The sequence below is a fragment of the Clavispora lusitaniae genome (assembly GCF_014636115.1).
Source record: "Clavispora lusitaniae strain FDAARGOS_655 chromosome Unknown tig00000078_pilon, whole genome shotgun sequence".
In the NCBI taxonomy this organism is placed as follows: domain Eukaryota; kingdom Fungi; phylum Ascomycota; class Pichiomycetes; order Serinales; family Metschnikowiaceae; genus Clavispora; species Clavispora lusitaniae.
In genome coordinates, this window is record NW_027093977.1 from 379,987 (window position 1) to 406,007 (window position 26,021).

Consider the following 26,021-nt stretch of genomic DNA (forward strand, 5'->3'; position numbering starts at 1 on the left):
CCCAAAAGGCAATGAAGTATTAGCCTTATTCGGAGGCTCTAGAAAGTATGAAATAAAACAATGCTTGCACAGTTAGTTCTCAATTTTATATGAACCCTTGGCGGGTTAAAGAAATCCTGAAGCACAATACGTCAGTATAATAGCCACGAACTTTTGCTTCGTATGACATGGTATTCAGAAATCAGCTATTTAAAGTGTTATTGATGTACGACATTAAGCTTTATTACTCCATGTCAACATCTGGAATGTCTGTCTCTATTTGCTCCTCCTTTTTCTCTGTTTCTAACTTATTATTGATATGCTGATCCTCCTCTTTCTTCTGATCTGTGTTTTGAATTGTCTTCTCTTCTTCTTTTATTTCTTCTTCTTTGATCTTTTCTGCTTCTTCTTTCTTCTCCACCTTATCAACCTTTTCTTCATGTTTAGGCTTCTTCCGTGTCCCCTTACCCACAGCCTGGATATTTCCACCAGCTGGAAAAACACGTGTGCCAGCCAAAATATAGCCTCCATATCCTCTCAGTGTCATAAGCGGATGCAATCTTCCCTTAATTGTTTGATAGATACGGGCTCGGGTCTCAAAAATTGAAGGTGCCAACACCCGTTTGTCCTTACTAAGTTCATGCTGTGTCTCTAAGAGCATTTCCTTAAACTGGCTGTAGAATACCACTGGCCGAGAACCACCGATGGCAGAAATAACAGGGTCCAAAAAGGATGGAATACTGAGTGTAGATACAGCCACAAGTGCATCAAAGTTACCTTTGGAGATAACCTCCAAGTTTTCATTGATTTCTGCCGCTCTCTTCAGTCTTCTCTGGTACTGGAGTTGTTTCGTTGGCCTTAGTGCTGCAAGTTCTTCCTCTGTAAGTGCATCCCAATGGATCTTCTCATTTTCTGGCTCCAAAAACTGAAGCCAACTCACAGTCTTGATCATCTTCTGTTGATATTCTTCGGAATAATCCGAGTGTCGCAATGAGGCAAGGTTAGCATGCTCATTTTCATGAATAAGCATAATAGATCCTTGTCCCTGCATTCTCTCCAACATAGCATATACCACAACTCCTGCAGTGTCATCGATCACCAAATAGTTTCCGCCTGGGCGAATATTCGCATGACTGAGAAGCAAACCTAATGTTTCCTCGCTCATATCCAATACTTTTTGAATGTCTTTGTCGATGTAGTATTGTAAGACTTGGGACGGACCAACATACTCCACTTGAAAACGACGCAAAAACTTTTGTTGTTTACGGCGCAAGTACTTTTGTTGTGAGAATAGAGTTTTCTTGTCAAAGGCATCATGGCCAGCGATGATCTTCTCGATGATTTTCTGCCCAATGTCAGACGAAGCCCCTGACTGCTTTAGCTCATTGATTTGCTTGCTGTCGAGTTTCTGGATTTTCGAGCCGATATTGATTATATCTTGATTGCTCTCAGCGCTCACTTCGAAAAACTTGGTGAGTTGATCTTTAGTCATCTCATCATCCATTTCGTTCTCCAATACTTCTTCTGTATGAGTCATTGACTTTATAGGAACTGCGAGCTGGTCTTCTGAAATTTCAAATGTCGTACCAAATGGATGTCCCAATATACTTGACACTTTGAATGCTCCGAACTTCCCTAAAGATATGACCCCGTCTTCTTTTAAATAGGCGATCTTAACACCTTCTGATGGCAACTTTATGAAGGCATGCTGATTTGCCAGAATTGTTGACTTGCTTTTCTGGGGCAACATTTTTTTTCCGTATTCACACTAAGACTTTTTGGGTTGTTGCCAGGAAAGTGTATACTCGCTCGGTATAGATTGACACCTTCTCTGAGTTTCGTGCGTGCGAATTTTCTCATCTCATCGCATTTTTTTCTGTTATCGACTATTGATCATATCAACCAAAAATGGGTAGAAGGGCCAAAAATAAGCAAGGTATGCCACCTACGTTGGATGAATTCAACGAACTGAAGCAAAAAGGCTCTGGCAAGGTAAACAAGAATGATAAAAGAAAGAGGTCTGAGGAAGCTCCAGCCAAAAGTAAGAGAGCGAAAAACATCAAGAAACAAAAGGATGACATTGAAGAGCATCCAGAAGGTCTTCCTCAAGTTGACCTCGAAGAATTGGCGTCAGCCAAGAAGTCCCTTTTCGATGAGGATGATGAAGAGGATGTTGGTAATGAAGAGTTTGAGAATCTCGATGACTTAGAAGACGATGAGTTGGTTGATTCTGATGAGGAGGCCAGGGTCCAACCAATGTTTTCAGACGATGATGATGACGAAGACTTGGAAGGTTTAAATGCAGCGAATATGGAAGCATATTCGAAGCAGCTTGATGACGATGAAGAATTGGAAGCTGAGGAAGCTGAATTGGAATTAACTCAAGGCGCACCACAGCCTAGAGCAAAGGTTTTGCCTACTGAGGAGGAAGAGGCGATGATGGCTGAGCACCCAACCGATGTCACCTCGGTAAGAACAAGAATGATTGAAATCGTTAAAGTTTTGGAAAACTTTAAGGAGTTGGCTGAGGAGGGGAAATCTAGAGCTGATTATACCTCGAGGTTGTTAAAGGACATTTGTGAGTACTTTGGATACTCCGAGTTTTTGGCCGAGAAGCTTTTTAATTTGTTCTCTCCTTCTGAGGCCATGGAGTTTTTCGAGGCTAACGAAGTAGCAAGACCAATCACCATTAGAACAAATACATTGAAGACTAGAAGAAGAGATTTGGCCCAGACTTTAGTCAACAGGGGTGTGAATTTGCAACCCATTGGAGCTTGGACAAAGGTTGGTTTGCAAATCTTTGACTCGCAAGTGCCAATTGGTGCTACTCCAGAATACTTGGCAGGACACTATATTTTGCAAGCTGCTTCCTCGTTCTTGCCCGTTATGGCCTTAGATCCACAAGAAAATGAGCGTGTCTTGGATATGGCTGCCGCCCCAGGTGGTAAAACCACTTACATCTCTGCATTAATGAAGAACACAGGTTGCGTTTTTGCCAACGATGCCAACAAAGCCAGAACCAAGTCCTTGATCGCCAATATCCAACGTTTAGGATGTAAGAACACAATCGTCTGCCACTATGATGCTCGTGAATTTCCTAAAGTCATTGGAGGTTTCGACAGAGTCTTGTTGGATGCTCCATGTTCTGGTACTGGTGTCATTGCTAAAGATGAATCTGTCAAAGTCAGCCGTACTGAGAAAGATTTTATTCAAATCCCTCACTTACAAAAGCAGTTGTTATTGAGTGCTATTGACTCCGTTGATGCAAACTCGCCTACAGGTGGAGTTATCGTCTACTCCACGTGTTCTATTGCTGTGGATGAAAATGAGGCGGTCGTGGACTATGCCTTAAGAAAAAGACCAAATGTCAAGCTTGTTGAAACTGGTTTGCAAATTGGAAAAGAAGGTTTTACTTCTTATAGAGGAAAACGTTTCAACCCTAAAATCTCAATGACGAGACGTTACTACCCTCATACGTACAATGTGGATGGTTTCTATGTGGCTAAATTTAAGAAGATTGCTCCTTCCCCACATGACATCACAAAGGCAGGTGCTAAGGAGAAGGAATCTCTTGCTAGATCTGAGGCTGAAGAAGAAGGTATTATCCACGATGATTTCGCTGAGTTTGAAGAGGATGAAGACAAACCGTTCATCGAAAAGTCGGTCAAGATAGGCATGAAGAAGAAGGGTATCAACCCAAACGCTAAAAAGCAATAGTGTATCATAGTAGGCATTTGATTACAAGATCCGAAACATACAGTTGTAATTGTACATTGTAAACTATAGTTTATCACAAGTCTCGAAGACACACGTTCCCGAGATTGTGCTCCTTAATGTACTCTGGGCCCATTTCTTCGTACTCCTCTTTCGTAACATAGCTATGGAACGCATCTTCAGATTGAGCCCATTTTTGCATACCCCTCCAAGGATCCACGATTGGGTCTGGAGACCTCGTCACATTGAAAGGCGTGCCACTTGGAAGGAACCCCATTACCTCGCTCTGTACTCGATCAACAAAATTGGGGAGTAGAGAACCACCCCCAGTAATGTACACGTTCTCTATCATGGCTCTCAGCTGACCACCGATGTTGAAGTTTCCATCAAAGCTGCGAAGAAGTATGTTCTGGATCACCTCTGGTATTCCCGCTTGATCAAGGCCAGCAATATACGGCTCAAAGTATATCTCCGGTACGCGTATGCGCTCCACATTAACATGGAGTTGATGATTACGACGTATGATTTCAGGATGATTAAGCAACTCATCAGGATCATGCCCTTCTGCTTGCATCGCTAAAGTCAAGTTTTGGCGGGGCCCATGAATAAACTTATGCAACACCAGATTCTCCCAGTCGAAAGACTCCGATACCGCAAAAGTATCTTCATGATGAAAGTTAGGATCGTGTTCCAATAATTCCAGCTCCAATTTCAAGATCTCATTATTTGTTTCAGTCTGCTCCTCCTCTAAAGCCGCGTTACTCGTGTCTCTGTAAGCATTCCAGTCATCATCGTTTGCACCGAAAGTGTCGTTGGGATCGTTATCAATAGTCACATTTACATTCCGCCGACGCTTTCTGCTCGCTGCTGTCGTTGAACTGGTCAGATCATTGGCCAAGTTCGCTATAGTCTTCATTCTCTGTTGGGCTGCCATCGACTTGCGGTCCTTCATAGCTTCCATAAGCTTGGAACGTTGCTTATATTCCGAGATAAGTTGCGCCAATTGAAGACGCTTTGTAAGGCACCAATCTTCCAAGTCCCGCTTTCTCCATTCTTCTTGTTCCTTTTGATACTGCAATCTAGCTTCTTCCTCTTTCTGCTTTTCCTCCTTGGCCCTCAAACGAGCTTCATAGTTACTTTTGAGAAGTTTCTGTCTGCGCTTTTCTTTGATCTGTTCTTCCGATAACTCTGAATCAGGAATTTCGGCCAAAGGCCATGCTGTCTCTGGATTGATGTCCTCTTCTGGTTCATCAAGATCTTGAGTGCGAGCCTTCTTGAGCGATTTCTCTAAACCATCAATGTATTTGGACAAATCAGCCATGCTCTCGAACTCTTCAGCTTGAACTCTGCGCTCGGCCTCAGATTTACTGAGTTTAGAAAGGGTTTCTCGAAGATTAGTGTAGTACTCGAACTCTTGTTCCTTTTGAATTAGTTTTTCTAACCTTTTCTTTTGGGCTTGTTCCTGAAGCCTTCTACCTTGTTCCTTACGTTTCTCTGCTTGTCGAGCCAATTCCTCCTCTGATTTCTTAGCTTTTTCCGGGACAATATCGACTGGAACCTGAATGACCACGTCGTTCTTTTCAAGATTTTCCATATTCAAGTACGTCGCCAACTCAGCAGTATAATCTTTCAGAACATACGCATGGTCTTGTATGATATTTGACGTGTGAAAAGTGGAGAGTCTCGACGGGAAATAAGGGTATTTCAATGCTAGCGTCTTTTGGAGAAACTGCAGAGCGGGATTTCCGCCCCAGTCAATTCGTTTACAGTTCAGAAGTATCCCTTTTCCTTGTAAGACAGGAATAACGTGTGTCAGCTCATTGCCGACACTTACGATTAAGCCATCTCTTTTCGTTGATCTGCCATAGAACGAGAATAAGGAATCGATACCCAACGCTACTTTAGGAGCCCGGTATGCCTCAAACAAAATCTCGTACATTCCTTTCCGTTGACTTAGTGGACACCCAACAGGCTCAGTCATAATGACTGGATTGTTAAGGCAGCCATTATTAGAAACGACACTCAAATGCTCGAGTGAATAGTCAAGAATGCTCTCCGCATAATCCCAATTTGCAATTAAGGCCCCATCAAATGGTGACTTTGCTCCAGCCTTAAGAGTGTTGAGGCTTATACCCTCTCTGTAAATATCGTTTCCAATAAGAGTCAACGTCTGGTTAGACTTGCGATCTCTGTGCTTTGCAACAAGAGTGGGGAACACATTCAGCGGGTTCTGGGAATTCGTTAGGCCAACACGAACATTGGCCGATCCAAAGTCGATAGCTATAGGAACATCTGGTTGATAATGCTGGTAGAAAGGTTCTGGCTCATTAGGAGGAACAGGTTCACGTAGTGGATAGAGCTTCTGTGGTGGAAGCTCAGTCCTTTGTGCAGACGGCATTTCTAGGATAATTAGTTACAGCAATATCCAAACAACGTGTTGGTAACTTCTGATGGAAAGTTCAGTGTATCTTCAGTGGTATTCCAAGTGCTGAAGGCCAAATTCTCGAACAGCTTTTAGTATACAGATACCCCCAAAAGCGAGCGCGCGAGAAATGGAAATACACCCGTGCCTCCTTGTCTCGATCATAACTCCGCGCCTTAAAGATTAAATATCGCCAGTTCAAGGTATTAATCCCCTGTCACCATGCCAGCGCAAAGTTCAACGGAAGAAAGTCAATTGAACGTGCAAGGGTACAACATTGTCACTATCCTCAAGAGATTGGAAGCTGCCACTTCGCGCTTGGAAGATATTACCATCTTCCAAGAAGAAGCCAGCAAGGCGCAAAAGAAGGCCACTAGCGAACCTAGTGAGACGGGTACTATTGCCGCTGCGCTCGTAAACGGTTCTGCTATTCCTTCTCCAGAGAAACAGGAAACCGCTGTCGAAGCAGCTCCAGTGGCGAAGTTCGTCACTGAGTTTGAGCTGTTCATTGCAGAAAATATTGATCCGTTCGTTGCCGCCTCGAAGCAGATTGACAGTATTGTGGGCGATGCAGCTGAAATTTTCCGTGATGCTTTTGCTGAGCAGGCTAAGTTCTTGGCACTTGTTGCTCAAACAAAGAAGCCGGATCCATCTGATACACAAATCATGGAGTGCTTAGGACCAATCAACAAGAAGATCGAAGAACTCACTGCGCTCAAAGACGCCAATCGTCGTTCAGATTTCTTCAACCATTTGAACACTGTTGCTGAAGGTGCTCCGGTTCTTGGTTGGGTGGTCACCGATACGCCAACGTCTTTCATTCCGGAGTTTAAGGATAGCGCCCAGTTCTGGGCCAACAGAATCATGAAGGAGTATAAGGATAAGGAACCAAAGCATGTGGAGTGGGTTCAGGCATTTTTAGCTATTTTCGATCAATTGCGTGCTTACGTCAAGGAGTACCATTTCAAGGGCCCATCTTGGAATGCCAACGGCAAGACTTTGAGCGAGTCTTTGTCCGCCGTAAAAGATGGTGCAGCCCCATCTGGCGCAGGCGCCTCAGCTCCTCCTCCGCCTCCTCCACCTCCTGCTCCACCTGCCAACTTATTTGAAGAGTCTTCAACCCCAGGCGGAATGAATGCCGTCTTTGCGGATTTGAACAAGGGCGAGAAAATCACATCTGGTCTTAAGAAGGTGGACAAGTCGCAAATGACACACAAGAATCCAGAATTGCGGAAGCTGGCTGTGGTTTCCAAGAAGCCTACACCTCCGAAGAAGCCTACTACCTTGTCAACTGCTATCCCAAAGAAAAAGCCTACACGTAAGGAATTGGTTGATGGCAGCAAGTGGATGATTGAGAACTTTACTTCAGCTGATGTGTCAGGACCCATTGTTATAGATACGGAGATGTCGCAGTCTGTTTTCATTGGTAACACCAGCGATGTCACTATTCAAATTACGGGTAAAGGAAATGCAGTTACCATTACTTCCACCAGAAACACTGCAGTGGTAATTGAGTCTTTGATCTCAGGCGTCGATGTCATCAAGTCGCAGAAATTTGGAATACAGATTACAGGTGTTGTGCCACTTGTTACTGTTGACAAGTCGGACGAAGGTAGCATCTACTTGTCCCAGAAGAGCATTGATGAGGACCTGCTGGTAGTGACATCAAATTCGACCGCCATCAACATCAACGTGCCTGAAAACGATGATTTCACGGAATTGTCTGTTCCCGAGCAATTGAAACACTCTATTAAGGATGGCAAGTTGGTGAGTGAGGTCATTGAACACGTCGGTTAATCAGGCGTATAAACGATTTAAATCGTCGAAAACATACTACAATTCATTCATGGAACGTAGAGCTCAATTGATGGCTTACTCATCGAAAACGAAACCTGGCATCACGTGCGCGCGAAATCCGTAGAATGTTCCACAAAGGGAAACAAAAAAAATCTCATCAAAGATAAAACCAGGTCAAACTTAAACCAGACACGTTTCCTTGCCCCCAGGCTAATAACCCAGCATATTTATTTCGATCATACACATATAATGGTCAAGGATTCCAAGTTTTACGATCTTTTGGGCGTTTCTCCTTCCGCTAGCGACAATGAGTTGAAAAAGGCTTACAGAAAAGCGGCGTTGAAATATCACCCAGATAAAAACCCATCTCCAGAAGCGGCAGAAAAATTTAAGGAGTTGTCGCATGCATATGAAGTGCTTTCTGATGAACAGAAGAGAGAGATCTATGACACCTACGGTGAAGAAGGTTTGAATGGTGGCGGTCCAGGAGGAATGGGTGGAATGGGCGCAGACGATATCTTCTCGCAGTTCTTCGGTGGTGGTTTCGGTGGTATGGGCGGTGGTGCCTCCAGAGGTCCTGCTAGAGGCAAGGACATCAAGCACTCTATTTCTTGCACGTTGGAAGAGTTGTACAAGGGCAGAACTGCCAAGTTGGCGTTGAACAAGACTGTCTTGTGTAAGTCATGTGAAGGCCGCGGTGGTAAAGAAGGAAAGATCAAACAATGTAGCTCTTGTCACGGTGCTGGTATGAAATTTGTCACCAGACAAATGGGCCCTATGATCCAAAGATTCCAAACTGTTTGTGACGTCTGTCAAGGTACGGGTGACATCTGTGATGCCAAGGACAGATGTACTGTTTGTAAGGGCAAGAAGACACAAGCTGAGCGCAAGATTTTGCAGGTACACATTGACCCCGGTATGAAGGATGGCCAAAGAATTGTCTTTAATGGAGAAGGTGACCAGGAACCAGGCGTTACGCCAGGTGATGTTGTTTTTGTTGTGGACGAGAAGCCTCACGAGAAGTTTACCAGAAAGGGCAATGACTTGTACTACGAATGTGAGGTAGACTTGTTGACTGCTTTGGCCGGCGGCGATGTTTCGTTCAAGCATGTTTCTGGTGACTACATTAAGTTTTCTATCGTCCCTGGTGAAGTTATTTCGCCAGGCGCCTTGCGTGTTATTGAGAAGCAAGGTATGCCAATCTACAGAAACAGTGACCACGGTAACTTGTTCATCAAGTTCTCAGTCAGCTTCCCAGAGGCTCACTTTGCGTCTGAGGAGAAATTGCAACAATTGGAGTCTATCTTGCCTCCAAGAAAAACATACACTATTCCAAAGGGCGCTGAAGTTGATGAGTGTGACTTGACCACCATTGACCCACGCAAACACCAACAAAACTCTAGACGTGACGCTTACGACTCTGATGATGAAGAGGGACACCAAGGTGGACCAGGTGTGCAATGCGCATCGCAGTAAAGAGCTTAGGTATGATGGTTGAATGAGATGATTGAAGGAGGTTTTCATTAGTGACACAGATGTTGCTATATGTTTGGTCAAGTGAACGCTGTTAATTGCAATATCCGCATTCTGTGTATGTGTGATGCGTTGAATCTGGCCTAATAATGTTTGCCATCAAACTATGCCCTTCATAAAGGTGTGGTGTCTATGATGTTCATATATTATAGCGTAAATGAAAGAAAATGTATTTCAGCTAGTTCTCTGAATAGCCATGAAGTAGTTGCCAATTTGGGGGCATTCTGTAAAACTCCACCCACATCCGGGGACGTAAATACAACCTCTTGAATCAGCAACCGTGAAAGATTGAGCATAATCGCTTTTCTTTATCCATTGGCGTATTTCCTGCTCATTAATATATTTTTCAAGTGTATGTGTTCCAACGGGAACAATTCTTAAAAGATGTTCGCCCATAAAGATTGTCGTGAACCAACTAATCAAGTCCCTGTTGATTGTGGATAAGAAAACCCAACCACCAACTTCAACTCTGTCAAATACTTCGGCCAAAACTTTGGATGGATATTGAACATGCTCGAGCATTTCAAAGACAGTAACGATATCATATTTCTCATCTCTGGGTAAATCCTCCACTGCTTTAAGCTCATAGCTCAATTTCAGGTTTAGTACTGGGTCCTTAGACTTATGAACACGCGCAGCCTCTAGAACATCCGAAGACAAGTCAATGCCTCTCACAGACTTCACAAATCTAAGTCTAGCTAATGACTCAGACAAAATTCCTCCTCCACAACCAACATCTAAAACATTAAGCTTATTTTTTTCCAAAATCTCGTCTCTTTTCTTCTCCTGCTCCTCGATAATCGTGCTTTTGATGGGACCGGGAAGCAAGTCCACATTGAATGCGGGGATGAAAGTTTCCTCGTCTTCGGATTCCACACCCTCATTAAGTTTCAAATGTGTCCGAACCATCTCATTGATGTAATCCATTCGGAGAAGATTCATCTTGTGAAGTATGCGCTGAGGTCCGTCAACATCCCACCATGAAGAAGCCAAGGCGTTGAAATGAGACATCTCATCGTCAGATGCAGCCGTAAATTTGGGGAACTCATGACACCGGCGTGCTGTAGAAGCGAGGGATCGGAAAATAACGGTCTTCTGAAAAATATGAGGGCAACGAATCATTGATAGATAGGAACACCTTGCTGAGATGTCTCGTTTAAAACAAGAGTGGTAAGTACTATTTTGTGCAGGTTATGGAAACAGATGTGACAAGCTGGCCATTGAAACAATTGCATTGTTCCCAAACTCACATTTCCGGTCATCTGCAAAGAATAAGTTAGTTGTGAACTACACATCAACCACTTTACCCACTAGTCGGTTATGATGTTCTCGCTTCATGGATCATCGAAGCCACGCCGTTATTTTGCACCTAAGCAATAATTCAATTTCATACTTGGAAATTTATTACGGGCCTCTATTGTTGACGATGAAACATTTTCGTAGGTTTCACATGGGTCATTGGTGATGAAGTGTGAGAGACTCTTGTCCATTTGGCGCGCTATTGACTTCCGTAGCTAACTTCCCGTCAAGCATGAAATTGTAGTGTCATTCAAACGTTGTTCTTTTTTCGTTAGGGAATACGTGTATAAATTGGCAAAAGTAAAACTCAAGAATACATTCTATTAACCAAATTTCCATTTCCCATTATCGCGGATTAAGTTTCAGGTTTGGAATCCATTCACACTTTTCCATGAAATTAGAGAGTGAGCAATAAAACTAACAAAAAAGTTGGCAAGAAAATTATGGAAGGAAAGTTATAGAAATTAAAGAGAAGAAAAGAAAAAAAAAGAATGGTAATGTTTTGTATTGCCCTATCCTAATTTTTAAAAATGGACAATACCAATGATTGAAAACAATCGAAGTGTTCCCGTGTCCCTGATACAACTCTTATGGCTGCATGTATCTATATACACACCTACAGTTTGATGTTAAACTCTTAAGCCCTACTCTTATTTACACCAGGATGAGCGATCAAGATAGCTTGGTTGCCACCAGGGCCAGAAGAGCTAATGCGGGTTCAAGATTGAAACAACTTATAGAGATCGAAGAGCAAAGCTCAGGGACAAGAAACATAGCATATAATGAGGATGATGAAAACGTTCAACTCTTGTTTCAAGAAGATGAAAATGATGAAGAATTTGAAGTACCAGCTGAGGAAGAGAGTGAAACAGAAGAGGGAGACGAAGAAGAGAACGATGAAGGGTCAAGAGAAATTCCGGATCTGAAAGATCAAGTGGAGAGTTCTGACGTAGAGGCCCATGTCAACTCGGATGAAATGCTCTCTGACTCTGATTTGTCGGCTTCTGATGAAGACGAAAGTGAAGGTGAACGAGAGCTACAGAAGCAGGAGAAAGCTAAGAAGCGGAAGAAACAACTGTCGTCAATTATCCCTGCAATCAAAAAACCGAAGCTCACTAAAGCAAAGCCATCTCCTAAACCAGAAGTAAAGCATCTGGAACTATTACTTTTGAGTGAGAGAAGAGCGTCCGCCAGGAAGTCAGCGATAAGGAATAAACAGGAGCTTGTACAGAGATTGAAAGAAGACGAGTCCAGAAGAGCTGCCCTTGCACCTGTTGTGCGTGTTAAAGAAAAAGAATTGTCACAAGAGGAGAGGCTTGCGCAAGCCAAGGAAACAGAAAGAGCGAATATTATTTCGCTAAATCAATTTATGGAACAGGAAATTGTGAAGAAAGAGCGCCAGAAACTATTGTTTCAACAAAGGCGGCCCAAACTTCGAAATGTTATACGACTACTCTCCACAGAGTCTTATGTCACCCCACTTGATGAAGTGGAAGACAACAGACGTGTCAGAGATCTCTTTGAAAAGAAAAAACGTGGCAGAAGAAGAAAGAATGTATCTGAAGAGCCGGAAACACGAACATTGGGGGATATTGATACAGAATTGCCATATTACAAAAAAGAAATGGAGGAAAAAAGGATTAAAGAACAACAAGAAGAAGAGAGAAGGCGACAAGTAGAAGCCGCGAGAGCAGAGAGAAGGAAGAAACTTGAAGAAGAAAGAGAAGAAAGGAAACGAAAATTGGAAGAAGAAAGACTAGCACGAAAAAAAGCAAAAGAAGAAAGACTCAAGGAGTTTGAGGATGTAGATATCGATCATGAAGGAGGAAAACCCAATATTTCCGTTGATGGGGAAATCGATGAGGCGATGCCTCAACACGAAAATGACATAGGTTCTAGAGACGAAGATGATGAATCGGGGACTACAAATAATGGTGCACCCAATGAGCCAAATGCTGAAAAAACCTCCCACGTGCTTGAAAGTGAACTGGAAGAAAATCAAAGAAATCATAACGACGGGACGAATGCAGTAGAAACACAAAAGGACGAGCATCTCATAACCAAAGAACCAACTCATGCAAGTTCTCAAACTGAAAGTGCTGTTTCTACCGATAAAGAGAAATATGATACAGATACAATGCCACAGGTTGACGGTGTGGATGCCGAAACCGATTCGAAAGTGGAGGTAAAATCAGAGGAGCTTAATGATGTGTCACCACAACCAGGACTTGAAATAAAGTCAGAAGACTCCACAAGGATACACGAGAAAAAAGTTACATTTGTTGAGCCTGATGTCACAACTGAAGATCTTGTGGAGGATAGTGAAAAAATGGTTGATGATACTGAAAGTGAAATGAAAGCAACAGAAACTCCAGAAGAGGAAATTAAAACAGAAGTTGAAGAAGAGGAACCTGATGTATTTAGATCTTATCCAGAGTACCGAAAGCAAGCGGACGGTACAATCTTCCAAGGGCCCGTGCAACACGTTGCAAGGAATCTAATCTTCCTTCTTAATTTCGAAGAAGAGGAAAGGTGGGGGCTCACGGAAATGAAAATGAAAACAATTCTCTTTGGCGAAGATGCTAACCTTGGGCCTTCAAGAAGATTTAGAGAAGTTGAAACTATCCTTAAGAGCTCCTTGCGGTCAGATAATCCTTATGCTACCCCTAAAGAAGAAAAGGAGGATGAACTTTTCATCCCAGTCACTGATCTCACCGAAGATAGTGCTATGTTCGAAGTACTAATGAAATTGCCACGGCTTGACACTAAGGAGATCTTTGAGGAGGAGGAAATCGATGAGAACATGGAAGAAAGTACTGAAATCCGGATTCGTACAGAGGCGCCTACAGGTCTCTACCTTCCTAATGGAAACAAGAAACTTTGTCTTTTATCAGGGAAAGAGGTTCGTTATTTTGACCCATTTACGGGGATTCCTTACGAGAACAAAGACGTTTACCAAATCATTAAAACTATCGAACTGGGTGCAATTCCGTGGTACAGTATGAGCAGAGAGCAGAATACGTATGGACCTGTGGAGATTTATCTCAACAACAGAGAAAATCCTAGGCATGCGAAAGGAGTGCCAGAAGGATTTGATGGATTTTAGTTATCAAATATCTACAATATAGAGAGCTATTGAATAAATGAGCGACGCCCTTCATTTATTGATGCAATGTCTAGTGACTGTTGTGTTGAACATCTTTCTCATGAGCCAGTATCAAGTCAGGTTGGAACTGAGTAAGTTTAGCCCTGAGAACAGGAATTAAATGCTTCTTGATTTCCGAAGAGTGTTTCGAGTCAATAACGAATAAATACTCATCTTCATCTTGATCGTGAACGAATTCATCGAGAGTAATGGTACCTGAAATATCTTCCTCTTCAGTCTTATTAGTTCCTTCTACGGTAAACACAAGTTTCAAGTCAAAAAGACACAAAACCTTTCCTTTTCTCTGTGTGACATCACAATCACCAGAAACATTGTCAACGCTCTTAATACTCAAAACATACTCGTCATTTTCGAAAGATGTGTTGATCACGTTCTTCTTCAAGTAGTCTTTCGACCAAGGAAGACAGTTCTTGTCGACCCAATGCCTATAAAGTTAGTCAAAAGCTGAAGGTCACTCAAATACGTATGAACATACCAGTTGTTAGGGTTATGAACGACCATATTGGCTTCTTGAAAAGACGTACTTTCAACGCTAAAATATAGCTTGATTCGCAGAAGATGCTAGAACGATGATCGCCCACATTGTATTGCATACTACCAAATCCCTGCACCTAGATCCACTAATGTATTACACAATCTTTTATCTATTTATCTCGAAATCATTCGCTCCAGGTATAGGGACTCTTCCTTCGTAGTTCGGCCCCGTATTTATAGAATATAAAAGGGATTGGAATCAAAAGACAACCCAAAAGTGCGAGTAATGTCGTCGCCCAGTGAATATTCATTTTCTTGTACATTTGCAACGTGAACAAAGGAAACACTCCAGACATGGCAGAACGAACAAAGGAGTTGGTAGCCATAGCTGAAGCGGTATACTTTCTATAAGCTTCCACAGTATACGAAAAAATACCATTGAAAACCAAAATGGTGCCCATTCCATAAAAAAATGAACCAACAATAGGTGCAATCCAATGGCACTGAGGATATGAAGTCCATGCTATGATAAATAAACCAATAGGAATAATGAAAACCCCCGCAATAAGCGGGAGAAAGCGGTACTCTGTGCAATAATATCCATTTTTCTTAGTCAATTTTTCGAGGATATGGTCGAAAATGGGAGGAGATACGAATGCTGTGATTCCCAAACCCAATATCAAACCAACAAATGAGAGTCCTTGGTCTTGTAGACTAAAGCCATATACTGATTCGAAGATATAGGGAAAGGAAACGAAAAACATGTAAACGATTGCTAGTACAAAACCAGAGTAAAAACATAAAGCAAGGGTCATGTTGTCTCGAAATATCAAAAGTATAGGCCGCTTCGAGGACAATATTATACTCTCATAAATTGAAGCCTTATTGAGCTCTATGGGAGCAAACCATCTGTCATCCCCAGTTGTTTTTCTAAGTCTAATTGCCTTTTTCTTTAATAGCACGGGTTCGTATGTTTCGGGAATGAAGAAAATTACCGCAACCATTACAACTCCAGACCAAATGGCCATAATATAGAAGGTCCACCTGAAATTTAGATGCTCATTAACGAACCCTGAAATTAGGGGACCCAAGCCTGGCCCTATGAAAGGAGATGCAGAATACATAACTAAAGCTTGGTTTAAGGCTTTAGTTTGATCAGGTCTCCCCTTTGAATTCCGCTCCGTCTTGCGGAAAAGGTCACTGAAAGTACCACTCGCAACAGACAAAAAAGAAGCCCCGAAAAAACCACTAATGAATCGTGAAAAGAGTATAGAGCCAATGTTGTTTGAGAAAGCGGGAACGAACTGAAATGCAAATACCACAAATAATCCCAATGTGTATACAATTTTGCGCCCATGGAACTCCAGGATGGGAGATAAAAAGATACCACCCGTGCCTAGACCCCAAATGTAAAAGGATATACCAAGCGTTGATACTTCGTGGCTAATATGAAATTTTCTCATAATATGCCTAGAAGCTAAAGCCCAAACAGAGGATATTGATGTTATGCATACTGATCCCAATGAAATGAGGATAACGATTAGCCATTTGCGTGTTTCCGAAAGACGGAGTGCATCTTCTATATCATCGTCACTCCCATCAAAACGGACTTCAAATTCGTGTAGAGAACCAGATTCGGAACTGTTCTCCTTATTTACTGACATTAATACTAATATCAGGAGTATAATAGTGGATTAAGATCCACCCTATTATTCAATATGGAGCGGGGTTAACTGAGAAATCTAACATTGATAAGTTGCATTTTTGACACATTGATGTATGCACTCCAGAAACTCGATCGGCATTTGGCAACTGCGATGTCATAATAGCTATTGTTGTTGTACATCTACTCTAGCATCGCGATTAACTTGATCTGTCTGCCGTGATAAAGACTTATCGTAGAAGATTCTTGGGGAGAAGTTCCAAACTAGACATCAGTTGGCGGCAAGAAGGGTCATTTATATGACCATAATTAAAAACTTTAAAACGACCACGACGAACCTACAGGAATCTCATTAGCCAATTTCGCTTCGTTTTGCTATCTCTAGTTATTTATTCTGGCGCTGCAACAATATTAAATCATTTACTTGCGTGTGTCTGGACAATCAATTTCGAAAACCCTGGAACTGTAACATACAGGATGCTAATAATCTTCTCAATCCCAATAAGTTACTATGGATGACCTTTAATGTTAGGTAAAGGCATTTTCAAGCATAGGAGCAGAAGCGCTTATTATGAAAAATTTTGTCAAACTGATTTTACCCTAATATACTTTTATTACCGTGATGAATAGCTAGCGAAAGTAAAAGTCGCGTGTCATAAATACACAACCGAACGAAGTGTTAATTCCACTAGCGACCTACATCATCCATGCCCAATAGCATAGAGCTTTCGGACCTCAACAACAAACCCTTCTATGACTTCAACAAGACTGATGCCCATGAACTTCCCAAAAGAGCTTATCTCTACATTTTCTTCGAGATGATGTTCTCAATCATTCTCTGCACTGAGTATTCGGCAGTTGCACTGGTATACCCACTTCTAGCCCCGATTCTTTTGGGGTCTTCTACCGCTGCTTTGGCACAGCTGCTAAATCAGTATTGGAAGCACAAGTTTTCAGACAAGAAAGTCATCAAGTTCATTGTTTGGGGTGCTATCAATAGTTACTTCACCACGTTGTGGATTGATTTCCTAGTGCTCAATGTACCGAAAGCGAGTTCTCGAATCTTGCTAGATCAGCTAGTTGGTGCTCCGTTGTTCCAGTTGACGTTCACGGTATTGTCCAGTTTTGCAGACAGCGACATTCCCAATCCCAAGTTCACATCCCGTGCAACTTACTTTAGATCATTGAAATACAGCTACTGCTACTGGCCGTTTGTGAGCACGGCTATGTTTACGTTGATACCGCCGCGTTTTATGTTTATGAGCAATTGCTTGGCTAACTTTATTTGGAACATAATCTTAAGCAAGATAGCTTGAGTTCTTTATATTGACGTTACATAGAAATGAATCAGCGTTTGATGTTTTTCAATGGATCCATTTTGCGTCCACCTTTTCTCTTCTTATTCTTGTGCACTTTATTCTTTTTGAACGGAACAAATCCAAGGTCTTTTTGACCTCCACTTCTAGCGCTTGCAGGCAATAAATACTCAGGAACTCTTTTTAACTGCGACTGAACTCTGGAAGGATGTAATTCTTTGTCGTGTCTTAATGATGCCAAATCTTGCGGGTTTTCCTCGAAGAACCTCTTAAGCTTGTCACTGTTAAGTAACTCGTTCTTCAATTCCATCACCCTAGCTTCCCTAATGGCAACAAGTGTAATAGCTCTGAAAGCGTCTTCTGCTCTGTAACGGAATCCTTCAACTTGTTTCATATCAAACTGATATGGTTTGAGTTCGAAACCATTCTTTGATTGTTGTTTCTCTATTCTCTTCAAGATTTTGTCGTCTTTTTGCGGGCCGCCCAAACCAGCTACCCTGTGGCGGCCAACCTCTTTCTTAGGGATAACAAAAGATAGAGCCATACCGGCTTTGCCAGCTCTCGCTGTTCTTCCAACACGGTGAATATAGGCTCTTGATGTCGTCGGCAAGTCAAAATTAAGAACGCACGCAACATTACGGAAATCAACTCCCCTGGAAACACCATACTCCTTGTCCTTTTTCGCTTTGTTCTTATTCTTCTTGCTTTTCTTGTGAGAAGCTTCGCTCTCTTCAGTCACGTTCTCATTATTCTCAGTCTTTTCATCACTGTTACCTTGTTGTTCATTTTCAGCTACCTTCTTCGTAGTCCCTTCCTCCTCGTCCTCATCTTCTTCTTTGGTGAAATCATTTGTCTCATCTGTAGCAATCAACAAATTATACACTCCCTTGTTGAACTCATCGACGATATGCAATCTGGAATTGACAGGCAATTCACTGTTCAAAATACAGCATCGGATGCCAAATTGCTCTAGAAACAATTTTAATCTATAGCCACGGTCTATAGTATTAACAAAGATCAATGTCTTCCCCTTGATCAAGTTCAACTTAAAAATGACGTAAGACAATAAGAACTTATCAAATTCTGTGGTACGCGCGTAGTATTGAACCAAATTGGCCTTGGTCAAGTTTTGCTCATTAAGCCTTAAAACAGCTGGTCTTGAGCAAAACCGAGTTTTCAATTCCTCCAAGTCATCATTGATAGTTGCAGACATTAAAAAGGTCTGCAAATTGGTTTTAACAGGCAAATAACTCTCAAGCTGTTGCAAATCCTCCATGTAGCCATAAGACAACACTAAATCAACCTCATCAATTACCAAACTTCTTACTTTGGATAAATCAATCATGTTGGTGTTAACGTTTTGTTCCAAAACTTCAATCAATTTTGCTGGAGTAGAAACAATAATATCAGGTTTATTCACCAACAAGGACTTGAGAACTTGCTCTGATACATTTGAAGAGAGGTTTACTGCGCTGAATTTATGGTTGCAGTACACCAAAAGCAGCTCCAAAAACTGACACACTTGGCTGGAAAGTTCTCTCGTAGGAACAAGAATAATGCTTTTCACGCTTTTCTCATTGGAGTTTTCTGTAGATATGATATTCTGTAATATTGGAATACAGTATGCAGCTGTTTTGCCAGAGCCCGTACTAGACTTGGCTATGATATCTCTCTTTTCCTCTAAAGCAAGAGGAATAGCGCTCGACTGAATCAATGTGGGATATTTGAATCCAAGATGGTCAATAGCTTGTAGTAATCGGGGATCAAGATTAAATGATTCCCATTTAGAGGTATCATCAAGATAGGCTGCAGAGGCGGACTTATCCATATCGAAGAAGACGTTAGATTTTCAATAGATGGAACGAAGGAAAAACTAGAGATGGTCATCTGATAGTGTGCAGGAAATAAACATGTGATACCAAATTATCAAATAAATGATGATGCTCAAGGAGGATACAGTTAAATAACTTACCGTAAACCATGAAATAGAAGTGACTATGTCTAATGACCTTAGAGGTGAAATCTTCTAAAATTCTTGAACTTATATGACAAGTAATAAGACGTAAACAAGAAGGGCGTGTGGCGTAGTTGGTAGCGCGTCTGCCTTGCAAGCAGAAGGTCACCGGTTCGACTCCGGTCTCGTCCACTTTTTTTGACAAGTTCTTTTTTTAACTATAGTGAATATGATGAATAATGAATAAGTATTATCTACAGGGTTTATGTTTTAATGTAGAATATTCTAAATAGCTGTGTAATAAATATGCATGTGTCATTAAATTATCTTTACGAATCAGCCTCCTCTGGTTTATATGGTTTGATGATAGTTGAAGCTGTTGTTGTAGTCGGTTCCATATCTGTAGCGTCAACCGGCTTAGTTTCTGGGGGAATCCCTGACAGCATCTTCATTATGGGCAGAGCACGGTTAGCATGTAAAAAGTCCGAGGTACCTGCTGCCTCATTAGCCGCATCAGCTGCTTTCTGTGTTATTCCTGCTTTATCGAATCTCTTATTTAGCTCCGCAAGATCTCTCGCAGAGTTTGAACGATCATGCGCAAACGAAAACCTATGGAGTTGTCTTGGAAAGTTGATACTAGATCGCCTTGATTCAGGATCACGGACAATCGTAGCCTCGTGCTGCGCTTCAATATCTTTCTTTGTAGGTTGTCTTGATAATGTACGCTTAATCTGCTCCCCAATAAAGTTGGCACTAGGACGTTCAATCTCGCGACCGGAATACGTGGACACCATATCTTCATCCTCGTCCTCTTCACCGGAGACAATAGATTTCTCTCGCAGAGCAGGAGGGCCCATTCCAAGCACGGGGAAAACATTTGATGGCGACTGAACTAACCGCCTTTGTCTTTGACTGCGAGTAGTAGTGGCACGACTAAGCGTTCTGTCAAGATACTGGGAAGGCAGTCTGGAACTTCCTATCAGAGATAACTCACCATCATCTTGTTTCTCGGGAATTCTGTCCTGCTCAATTTCTGTGTCATCATCCTCCATATCTTCAGGGCGAACACGTACAACTCTGGAATCTTGATTCAATTCTGGTTGCTCGTCTCTCATTTCAAAACGTGGCAAATGTAAAGCCCTCTGGTCTCTTTCTACCACATACAAATGCAAGTACCAAGGTACTACTAATGCAAAGAAAGTACCTCCGATGATGTTTCCGAGCGCTCCCGGAAGGAAAAGTTTCCATGCTACCGTTCTCACGCTAATGCTATGATCATTAATTAAGCCACAAATGATCATATACATATCAGCAACAGAATGGGTGAACCCCATACTAACGAATGAGAATATGGGAAGCAACATCATTAGAAACTTGACGTGCAATGGTTTCGCCATGAGCTGTAGGTAGATCGCTAAGCAGACATAAAAGTTACCAGCCATGCCTTTAAGCAAAGTCTCTGTGAATGAAAAGTTCAATTTTTCTTTCAATATGTCAACAGATCCTTTGACGTATAACGGCTGGCTAGAGACTCCAGAATAATGGCAGATGATGTAGCATACGAATATATTGCCCACCAAGTTGAACCACCAGCTAACTAGCCAGGATATGAGAAGATCAACAATAGTCACCGCACCACGGGCAACTCCCACAGCAAAAAATAGGATGTTGGAATTGAATAAGTCAACACCAGTGATGACGACATAGAATAACCCAATAGGATATAGTATACCCTGAATCAAATTGATCATTCCGGGGTCTGATTCGTATATCTTAGGGCTATTGGCTTGAGCCAAGACAAAAAGCATACCTCCGGTGGAAAAAAATACGCCTCCCATGAAAGAGTTTATGATCAATGTATCAATCAGCAATCTAGCCTTCTTCATGGCTGTAGCCACAACTGCAAGAGCCGTTTCATGAGTGGTTAAGTATACTGAGTCGTTGAGCATCGCAACAGATTCATCAATAGTTGCAAACGGACGAAAACGGAAAGGTCAAACTATGAAAGAGGCAAGTGGGGTTGGTCTGGGAAGAAAAGAAGTGCAAGTGCATCTTCGCAATGGGATCGGTGCATTTGGCCTGCATACTCACAGCTGCCGGCATTTTTTACCCGTTTCTGCCTATCGTTCCGCTGACCACGGAGCAATTTCGCGCGGAAAAGCTGGGGAAAATCACAAATCACTCATGACGCTTGACAAAGAGTGTGGATGAGGAAAAATCAAATTCTGCCGCGTCACCATTCATAACCTCGTCTTGTTTACTATTAATCTTTATCTTAGACGCAGTATTAAGCGAGGCGTCAATCTTGGGCTCGTGACATTCTACCCCGCTTGACTTCTCTGCATTTGGTGTTTCCGCCGCATGAAGCTCTTCAGACTTGCCTGGAACTGAAAACAGGCCGATGGAACTTTCCGTAATCTTCTCACCCTGTAGACTCTGCGTGCCGCGGTTCAGGGATCCATTTTGATTTATCTTAGAGCCATTCTTCTCGATGGAATCATCTTTATCAACAGTGACTTCTTCGAAATCAACACCACTTTTAGTCGTTTCTGTAATCGTGCTTTCGAGTGCACCCCTCTTTCTTCGCGACCGTTTAGCCGCTCGCACCAAAGCATGGAACTCCTGTTTATATTTATCCATCCACACCAGCACAGAAAAGTCCTTATCTGTTATAGACTTGTGACTGATCAGATCCCCAAACACAGGATTTGGACTTGCAGCTGCAGAAAATGCTGAGTGCGATCTTTCCCATTGCTTGAGCTTTTGACGAAGCTCCAAGTCCAGTACTGGGCGGCTCGAGTCAAGATTCGAGTTGTGTAGCAAATAATAATGATTGTATCGCATTTCAAGCTGACTGCGTGTACCCAGAATAGAGAGATGAAGCTGTGCCAACTTTTCCTTGAGCTTTGGGGTCGAAAGAGAAGCGTAATCCATTTTTGGCATACGCCGTGCCTCGTGGTGGTGCTTATGGGCTTCGCTGAAGTAAAAATGCTCATGGTCGATTTCACGTTTCTTCCGAGGTTGAAAAAACAGCAGAATCTCAGTCCGACGCCGTTTAGGTCGCGTTGTACCACGAAGGCACTCATCCAAATGTTTTCTTTGGAGAAGATCGGCAGGCATGCGCTCATTGCAAACGGGACAAGAAACATTTTCGGTATCAGGTACCTCGATGACTCCAGAATCCTTTTCCTCTTGAAGCTTTTTCTTCTCCTTTTCGCTACTTGAAGAAACCATGTTGTCTCTGTGACCCACATTTTTTAATACACTATTGGTTTCATTCTGGGTTGATCTGATATCATCCTGTTCCTGTGATTGGGTTGCCAAGGCGATAAGAGCAGGACGGAGATCCTGGAAACATGAAACAATCTCTTCAAGTAAAATGACGCGTTTTAAGTTGCTTTCAAACTGCTCTGCCTTACATAGGGGACACAGGCTCTCGCTCAAAAGATGCTGGCGAATACACTGAGAGCAGAAAGTATGGTTGCACGATGTCATCACAGGAGCCCGTAGGAAATCTTTACATATCAAGCATCTCTGGAGGGAGTCAAGCTGTGCAAGTTTCGGAAGACGCGTGTTTTTCCAGTCAGAGGGATCAAAGTCAGCCATGCTGAGAGAAGTTGCGGTCAGTCTCGCCTCTACAATTTAGTGCGCGCTAGAGATTTTTATTCTGTGATATATCTACAACTCGTCGTGCAAATCAGTGTTCGCACTGTTTTTGGCCTCAGGCGAAGCAAGCTTTTCCTGTTGATAAATCTGTTGTGGCTGCTTCTCAGAAAGAGCAGATTCAGCCTCAGATTCTTGTAATTGTGTTCCAATAGGTGCTGGCGATACCGAAATAGGCGTAGGTTCTGAAGTGGGAGTAACAGTAGAGGCTTCTGTAGTTTCTGGTTCAGATTCTATAGTTTCTGACTCCGTTGAAAAGTCATCCTCGTTGGATGGTTCCACTCGACTGGATTCTAAGGCTTCTGGTTTTTCGATCTCCACTGTTATTTCTGCTGAAATTGCAGTCGATGATGTTTCAGTTGAGGCAGATTTTGGTGTTTGACTTTCTATGGATGCCGTAACAGATTCATCATCAAAATTTGTGGTCTTTATAGACATCATCTCTGCTGGTTCTATCTCAGTAGACTCTGTCTCAGTAGACTCTGTCTCAGTAGACTCTGTCTCAGTTGACTCTGTCTCACTTGGCTCTGTCTCAGTTGATTCTGTCGCATTTGATTCCTTACTTGATTCTGTCTCACTTGATTCTGTCTCACTTGATTTTGTCTCAGTTAATTCTGTCTCGGTTGTTTCCGTCTCAGGTGTTTCCGATATTTTTGTCTCGGCTGGTTTGCCAGTACTTGTCGCCGCAGGAGGCTCTGTAGTATTATCTGAAGAAAGGGACAAGGCAGTGTGCGTTAGTTGCTTCGTACTTTCACTCACACCTCCCATTGGTATGTCTGGAAAAGACTCAGCATCAAAACCCTCTGGTAAAGGAGAAGTAACGTTGTCAGAGCTCAATATTGGCTCAGACGTTTCAGTGGACCCTGTCCCATTGTCCCCTTCTGTTGCAGACTGCAAGGGCGCAATTGAAAGTTCGTCTCTAATTTGACTTTCCATAACTGATTCAGAAACAGGAATTGTTTCGGTTGTTACATCTTGAGTGGATAAAATGGTCTCATGTGAGTCTTTTGAATCCGACATCTCCGTTGGTACACCTTCATTGGTAGAAGAATGCTCAGGCTCCGATCCTCCAATATTTGCGTCGTCGTCATATACATCTTCATGAGAAGCAGAAAAAGTATAGGTTGATTCAGAAGAATCTTCAGCTGCGAGCACTTGAGGGACTTCCGATGCGGAATTTTCTGACACCTCGGATTTGTCAGAAACATTTAGACTCGATACAGAAGACTCAAGGATCTTCTCCACACCAATCGTACCTGATGGTGTTCCAGGAGCATCTACTACTGTAACTTGTCGAACAGCTTCCTTGATGATTGATTCTGTATCAATATTCTGCGATTTGGCAGTGATTTCATCCACATTTCTTGTGATTTCAACCACTATGTCTTCTTTAACAGTAGAAGCAGTTGTCGCAAAATCTGTGTTGATTCTAGTCTCGCTGGCCTTTTCAACTGGCGGCTCAGCTGAGGAAGTGTCGTGGGAGGATTCCATGGAGGGCACAATGGAAGGTTCAGTTGTCATAGTCTCAGTTAAGACGTTCTCTTTCACCCATTCTTGGGCCTCTTGTATGGTGGAGTCAACCTTGTTCTTCTCTAATTTCTCCTTCAAGAGCTCAAACCCTTCATTCGACTTGTCTTTGAGGAGTTCATAACCTATTCTTCCGTAGTGTTGGGCTTTATGATAGTAATCATCGCCATATTTTTGTGATAATTCGAGCCCAATTTTACCATAATGGCGAGCATAATGTTCAATGTGTACAAGGGCTTCACTCCCGTGCTTTTGGGACATCAGAAGGAATTGGTCGAGGTGACCTGATTCATGACTTTTTTGCAAAACAATTGCAAAAATAGCCACTAGAAAGGTGTAAAGCAAATATTGGAATAAAGTTCCAATAAGTGAATTACTAGATGCAATCTTTGGTGGAATAGTTACCACATTCAAAATATTCGATGCACTACCTGTGGCCAATCTCTTACCGTTTGGAGCAAAGCTCAATGACGTAATGGCAAACTTATGCAAATCAGGGAACGATTTCACTATTTTCAAGTCCAGAATTCTAATCAAGGAAACTGAACAGTCATTGCCAGCCACGGCGATAAGTTCCGTCGCTTTCGCGACATCGATGGCAACAATACCTTTCATTTTCTTAGAAATGAAGCGCTCCCTTGTAATTTTCTGTTTGGAAAAGTCGTATTCAAGCAACGCACACCCTTTTCCGCCGAGTAATGAGGCAGTAATAACCACTTTCTCTGGAGAGATAAATCTAACTTTCGACAAAATGTACTTCGCCAATGTTTTAGTAGTCGCCTTCGAAGCCTTTACAGAGGAGGCTAGAATAGCACCAGAAGATGAGGCTATATGCTCAATTCGAGAAGCGGTGATGAAGCACAATGATCTGCCTTCATCGAAAGGATTCAAGTGAAAGTCTTTGATTTCCGATGGTGTCTCCGGTTGAAAGCGCAAAACTAACTCCAAAGTCTTCGGGTTGAAGATGAAAATTTCCGATGGAACCTTCGATGTCATCATGGCGCCAAAGGTGCTTTCTGGAGACAAATGCACAATTCGAGGATACTCCCCAACACTTCCAGGCAGAACCGAGTCGTCAAATTGCACGGCGTCCAGAAACTGCAAATGTTCCTCATCGGTAAAAACATATTTTCTCAAGTTGTTGTTGATGTTCATGGTATTGATCAACTGAGTCGATTGATTGCATCCGACAAAAATGGCATAGCGAATGTTGTCATCATCGACACTTCTGCAAACGTCGACACACGTCGGGGAATCTTCATTGGAAGGCAATGTGATCTCTCTAAACTTCTGCAACCTTCTGCTTTTCTCGGGAGCATTGAAGCTACATTTGAGAGCAGTGATTTTGTTCGGAATACCATTGTTCCCTTCGCCACCACCTCCAACAGCTAACAATGTTTTGCTATTTATGAAGCGGAGGCCATATATTGGAAAGCCAACACTAATTTCCGCAGAGTTTTTCGATGTCATGCGTGTAGCAAATCTTTGCAAATAGTTATACCGTTGTCAGTTTT

The 26,021-nt window shown here is 42.4% G+C and overlaps 14 protein-coding genes and 1 non-coding gene across 15 annotated transcripts; 6 read left to right on the forward strand and 9 right to left on the reverse strand. All coding sequences in view use genetic code 12, as the record gives it.

The window, feature by feature from the left end:
- Window positions 1–223: 223 nt before the first annotated feature.
- On the reverse strand, window positions 224–1,729 carry FOB63_002312 (tRNA 1-methyladenosine methyltransferase subunit; the record flags this gene model as incomplete). The annotated part of the gene is made up of 1 exon (XM_002616639.2): window positions 224–1,729. The coding sequence occupies one exon, from the start codon at window positions 1,727–1,729 to the stop codon at window positions 224–226; it is 1,506 nt and encodes a 501-aa protein (XP_002616685.2).
- A 158-nt stretch (window positions 1,730–1,887) lies between these two features.
- On the forward strand, window positions 1,888–3,696 carry NOP2 (rRNA (cytosine-C5-)-methyltransferase; the record flags this gene model as incomplete). The annotated part of the gene is made up of 1 exon (XM_002616638.2): window positions 1,888–3,696. The coding sequence occupies one exon, from the start codon at window positions 1,888–1,890 to the stop codon at window positions 3,694–3,696; it is 1,809 nt and encodes a 602-aa protein (XP_002616684.2).
- A 73-nt stretch (window positions 3,697–3,769) lies between these two features.
- On the reverse strand, window positions 3,770–6,091 carry FOB63_002314 (uncharacterized protein; the record flags this gene model as incomplete). Its single annotated transcript, XM_002616637.1, has 1 exon — window positions 3,770–6,091. The coding sequence occupies one exon, from the start codon at window positions 6,089–6,091 to the stop codon at window positions 3,770–3,772; it is 2,322 nt and encodes a 773-aa protein (XP_002616683.1).
- Window positions 6,092–6,337: 246 nt separating this feature from the next.
- SRV2 (adenylate cyclase-binding protein) lies at window positions 6,338–7,912 on the forward strand (the record flags this gene model as incomplete). Its single annotated transcript, XM_002616636.1, has 1 exon — window positions 6,338–7,912. The coding sequence occupies one exon, from the start codon at window positions 6,338–6,340 to the stop codon at window positions 7,910–7,912; it is 1,575 nt and encodes a 524-aa protein (XP_002616682.1).
- Window positions 7,913–8,161: 249 nt separating this feature from the next.
- Window positions 8,162–9,388, forward strand: YDJ1 (type I HSP40 co-chaperone; the record flags this gene model as incomplete). The annotated part of the gene is made up of 1 exon (XM_002616635.1): window positions 8,162–9,388. The coding sequence occupies one exon, from the start codon at window positions 8,162–8,164 to the stop codon at window positions 9,386–9,388; it is 1,227 nt and encodes a 408-aa protein (XP_002616681.1).
- Window positions 9,389–9,619: 231 nt separating this feature from the next.
- Window positions 9,620–10,567, reverse strand: COQ3 (hexaprenyldihydroxybenzoate methyltransferase; the record flags this gene model as incomplete). Its single annotated transcript, XM_002616634.1, has 1 exon — window positions 9,620–10,567. One exon carries the CDS (start codon window positions 10,565–10,567, stop codon window positions 9,620–9,622), a length of 948 nt encoding a protein of 315 aa, XP_002616680.1.
- Window positions 10,568–11,342: 775 nt separating this feature from the next.
- Window positions 11,343–13,850, forward strand: FOB63_002318 (uncharacterized protein; the record flags this gene model as incomplete). Its single annotated transcript, XM_002616633.2, has 1 exon — window positions 11,343–13,850. The coding sequence occupies one exon, from the start codon at window positions 11,343–11,345 to the stop codon at window positions 13,848–13,850; it is 2,508 nt and encodes an 835-aa protein (XP_002616679.2).
- A 70-nt stretch (window positions 13,851–13,920) lies between these two features.
- HCH1 (Hch1p) lies at window positions 13,921–14,411 on the reverse strand (the record flags this gene model as incomplete). Its single annotated transcript, XM_066102228.1, has 2 exons — window positions 13,921–14,335; window positions 14,386–14,411. 2 exons carry the CDS (start codon window positions 14,409–14,411, stop codon window positions 13,921–13,923), a joined length of 441 nt encoding a protein of 146 aa, XP_065958378.1.
- A 158-nt stretch (window positions 14,412–14,569) lies between these two features.
- On the reverse strand, window positions 14,570–16,048 carry FOB63_002320 (uncharacterized protein; the record flags this gene model as incomplete). The annotated part of the gene is made up of 1 exon (XM_002616632.1): window positions 14,570–16,048. The coding sequence occupies one exon, from the start codon at window positions 16,046–16,048 to the stop codon at window positions 14,570–14,572; it is 1,479 nt and encodes a 492-aa protein (XP_002616678.1).
- Window positions 16,049–16,754: 706 nt separating this feature from the next.
- FOB63_002321 (uncharacterized protein) lies at window positions 16,755–17,363 on the forward strand (the record flags this gene model as incomplete). Its single annotated transcript, XM_002616631.1, has 1 exon — window positions 16,755–17,363. The coding sequence occupies one exon, from the start codon at window positions 16,755–16,757 to the stop codon at window positions 17,361–17,363; it is 609 nt and encodes a 202-aa protein (XP_002616677.1).
- Window positions 17,364–17,394: 31 nt separating this feature from the next.
- Window positions 17,395–19,191, reverse strand: DBP9 (ATP-dependent DNA/RNA helicase; the record flags this gene model as incomplete). Its single annotated transcript, XM_002616630.1, has 1 exon — window positions 17,395–19,191. The coding sequence occupies one exon, from the start codon at window positions 19,189–19,191 to the stop codon at window positions 17,395–17,397; it is 1,797 nt and encodes a 598-aa protein (XP_002616676.1).
- Window positions 19,192–19,436: 245 nt separating this feature from the next.
- FOB63_005558 lies at window positions 19,437–19,509 on the forward strand. The gene has a single exon. It is a non-coding gene; the product is annotated as a tRNA-Ala (tRNA).
- A 137-nt stretch (window positions 19,510–19,646) lies between these two features.
- FOB63_002323 (uncharacterized protein) lies at window positions 19,647–21,266 on the reverse strand (the record flags this gene model as incomplete). Its single annotated transcript, XM_002616629.1, has 1 exon — window positions 19,647–21,266. One exon carries the CDS (start codon window positions 21,264–21,266, stop codon window positions 19,647–19,649), a length of 1,620 nt encoding a protein of 539 aa, XP_002616675.1.
- A 229-nt stretch (window positions 21,267–21,495) lies between these two features.
- On the reverse strand, window positions 21,496–22,923 carry RAD18 (E3 ubiquitin-protein ligase; the record flags this gene model as incomplete). The annotated part of the gene is made up of 1 exon (XM_002616627.1): window positions 21,496–22,923. One exon carries the CDS (start codon window positions 22,921–22,923, stop codon window positions 21,496–21,498), a length of 1,428 nt encoding a protein of 475 aa, XP_002616673.1.
- A 72-nt stretch (window positions 22,924–22,995) lies between these two features.
- Window positions 22,996–25,977, reverse strand: SEC12 (Sec12p; the record flags this gene model as incomplete). Its single annotated transcript, XM_002616626.1, has 1 exon — window positions 22,996–25,977. One exon carries the CDS (start codon window positions 25,975–25,977, stop codon window positions 22,996–22,998), a length of 2,982 nt encoding a protein of 993 aa, XP_002616672.1.
- Window positions 25,978–26,021: the final 44 nt, after the last annotated feature.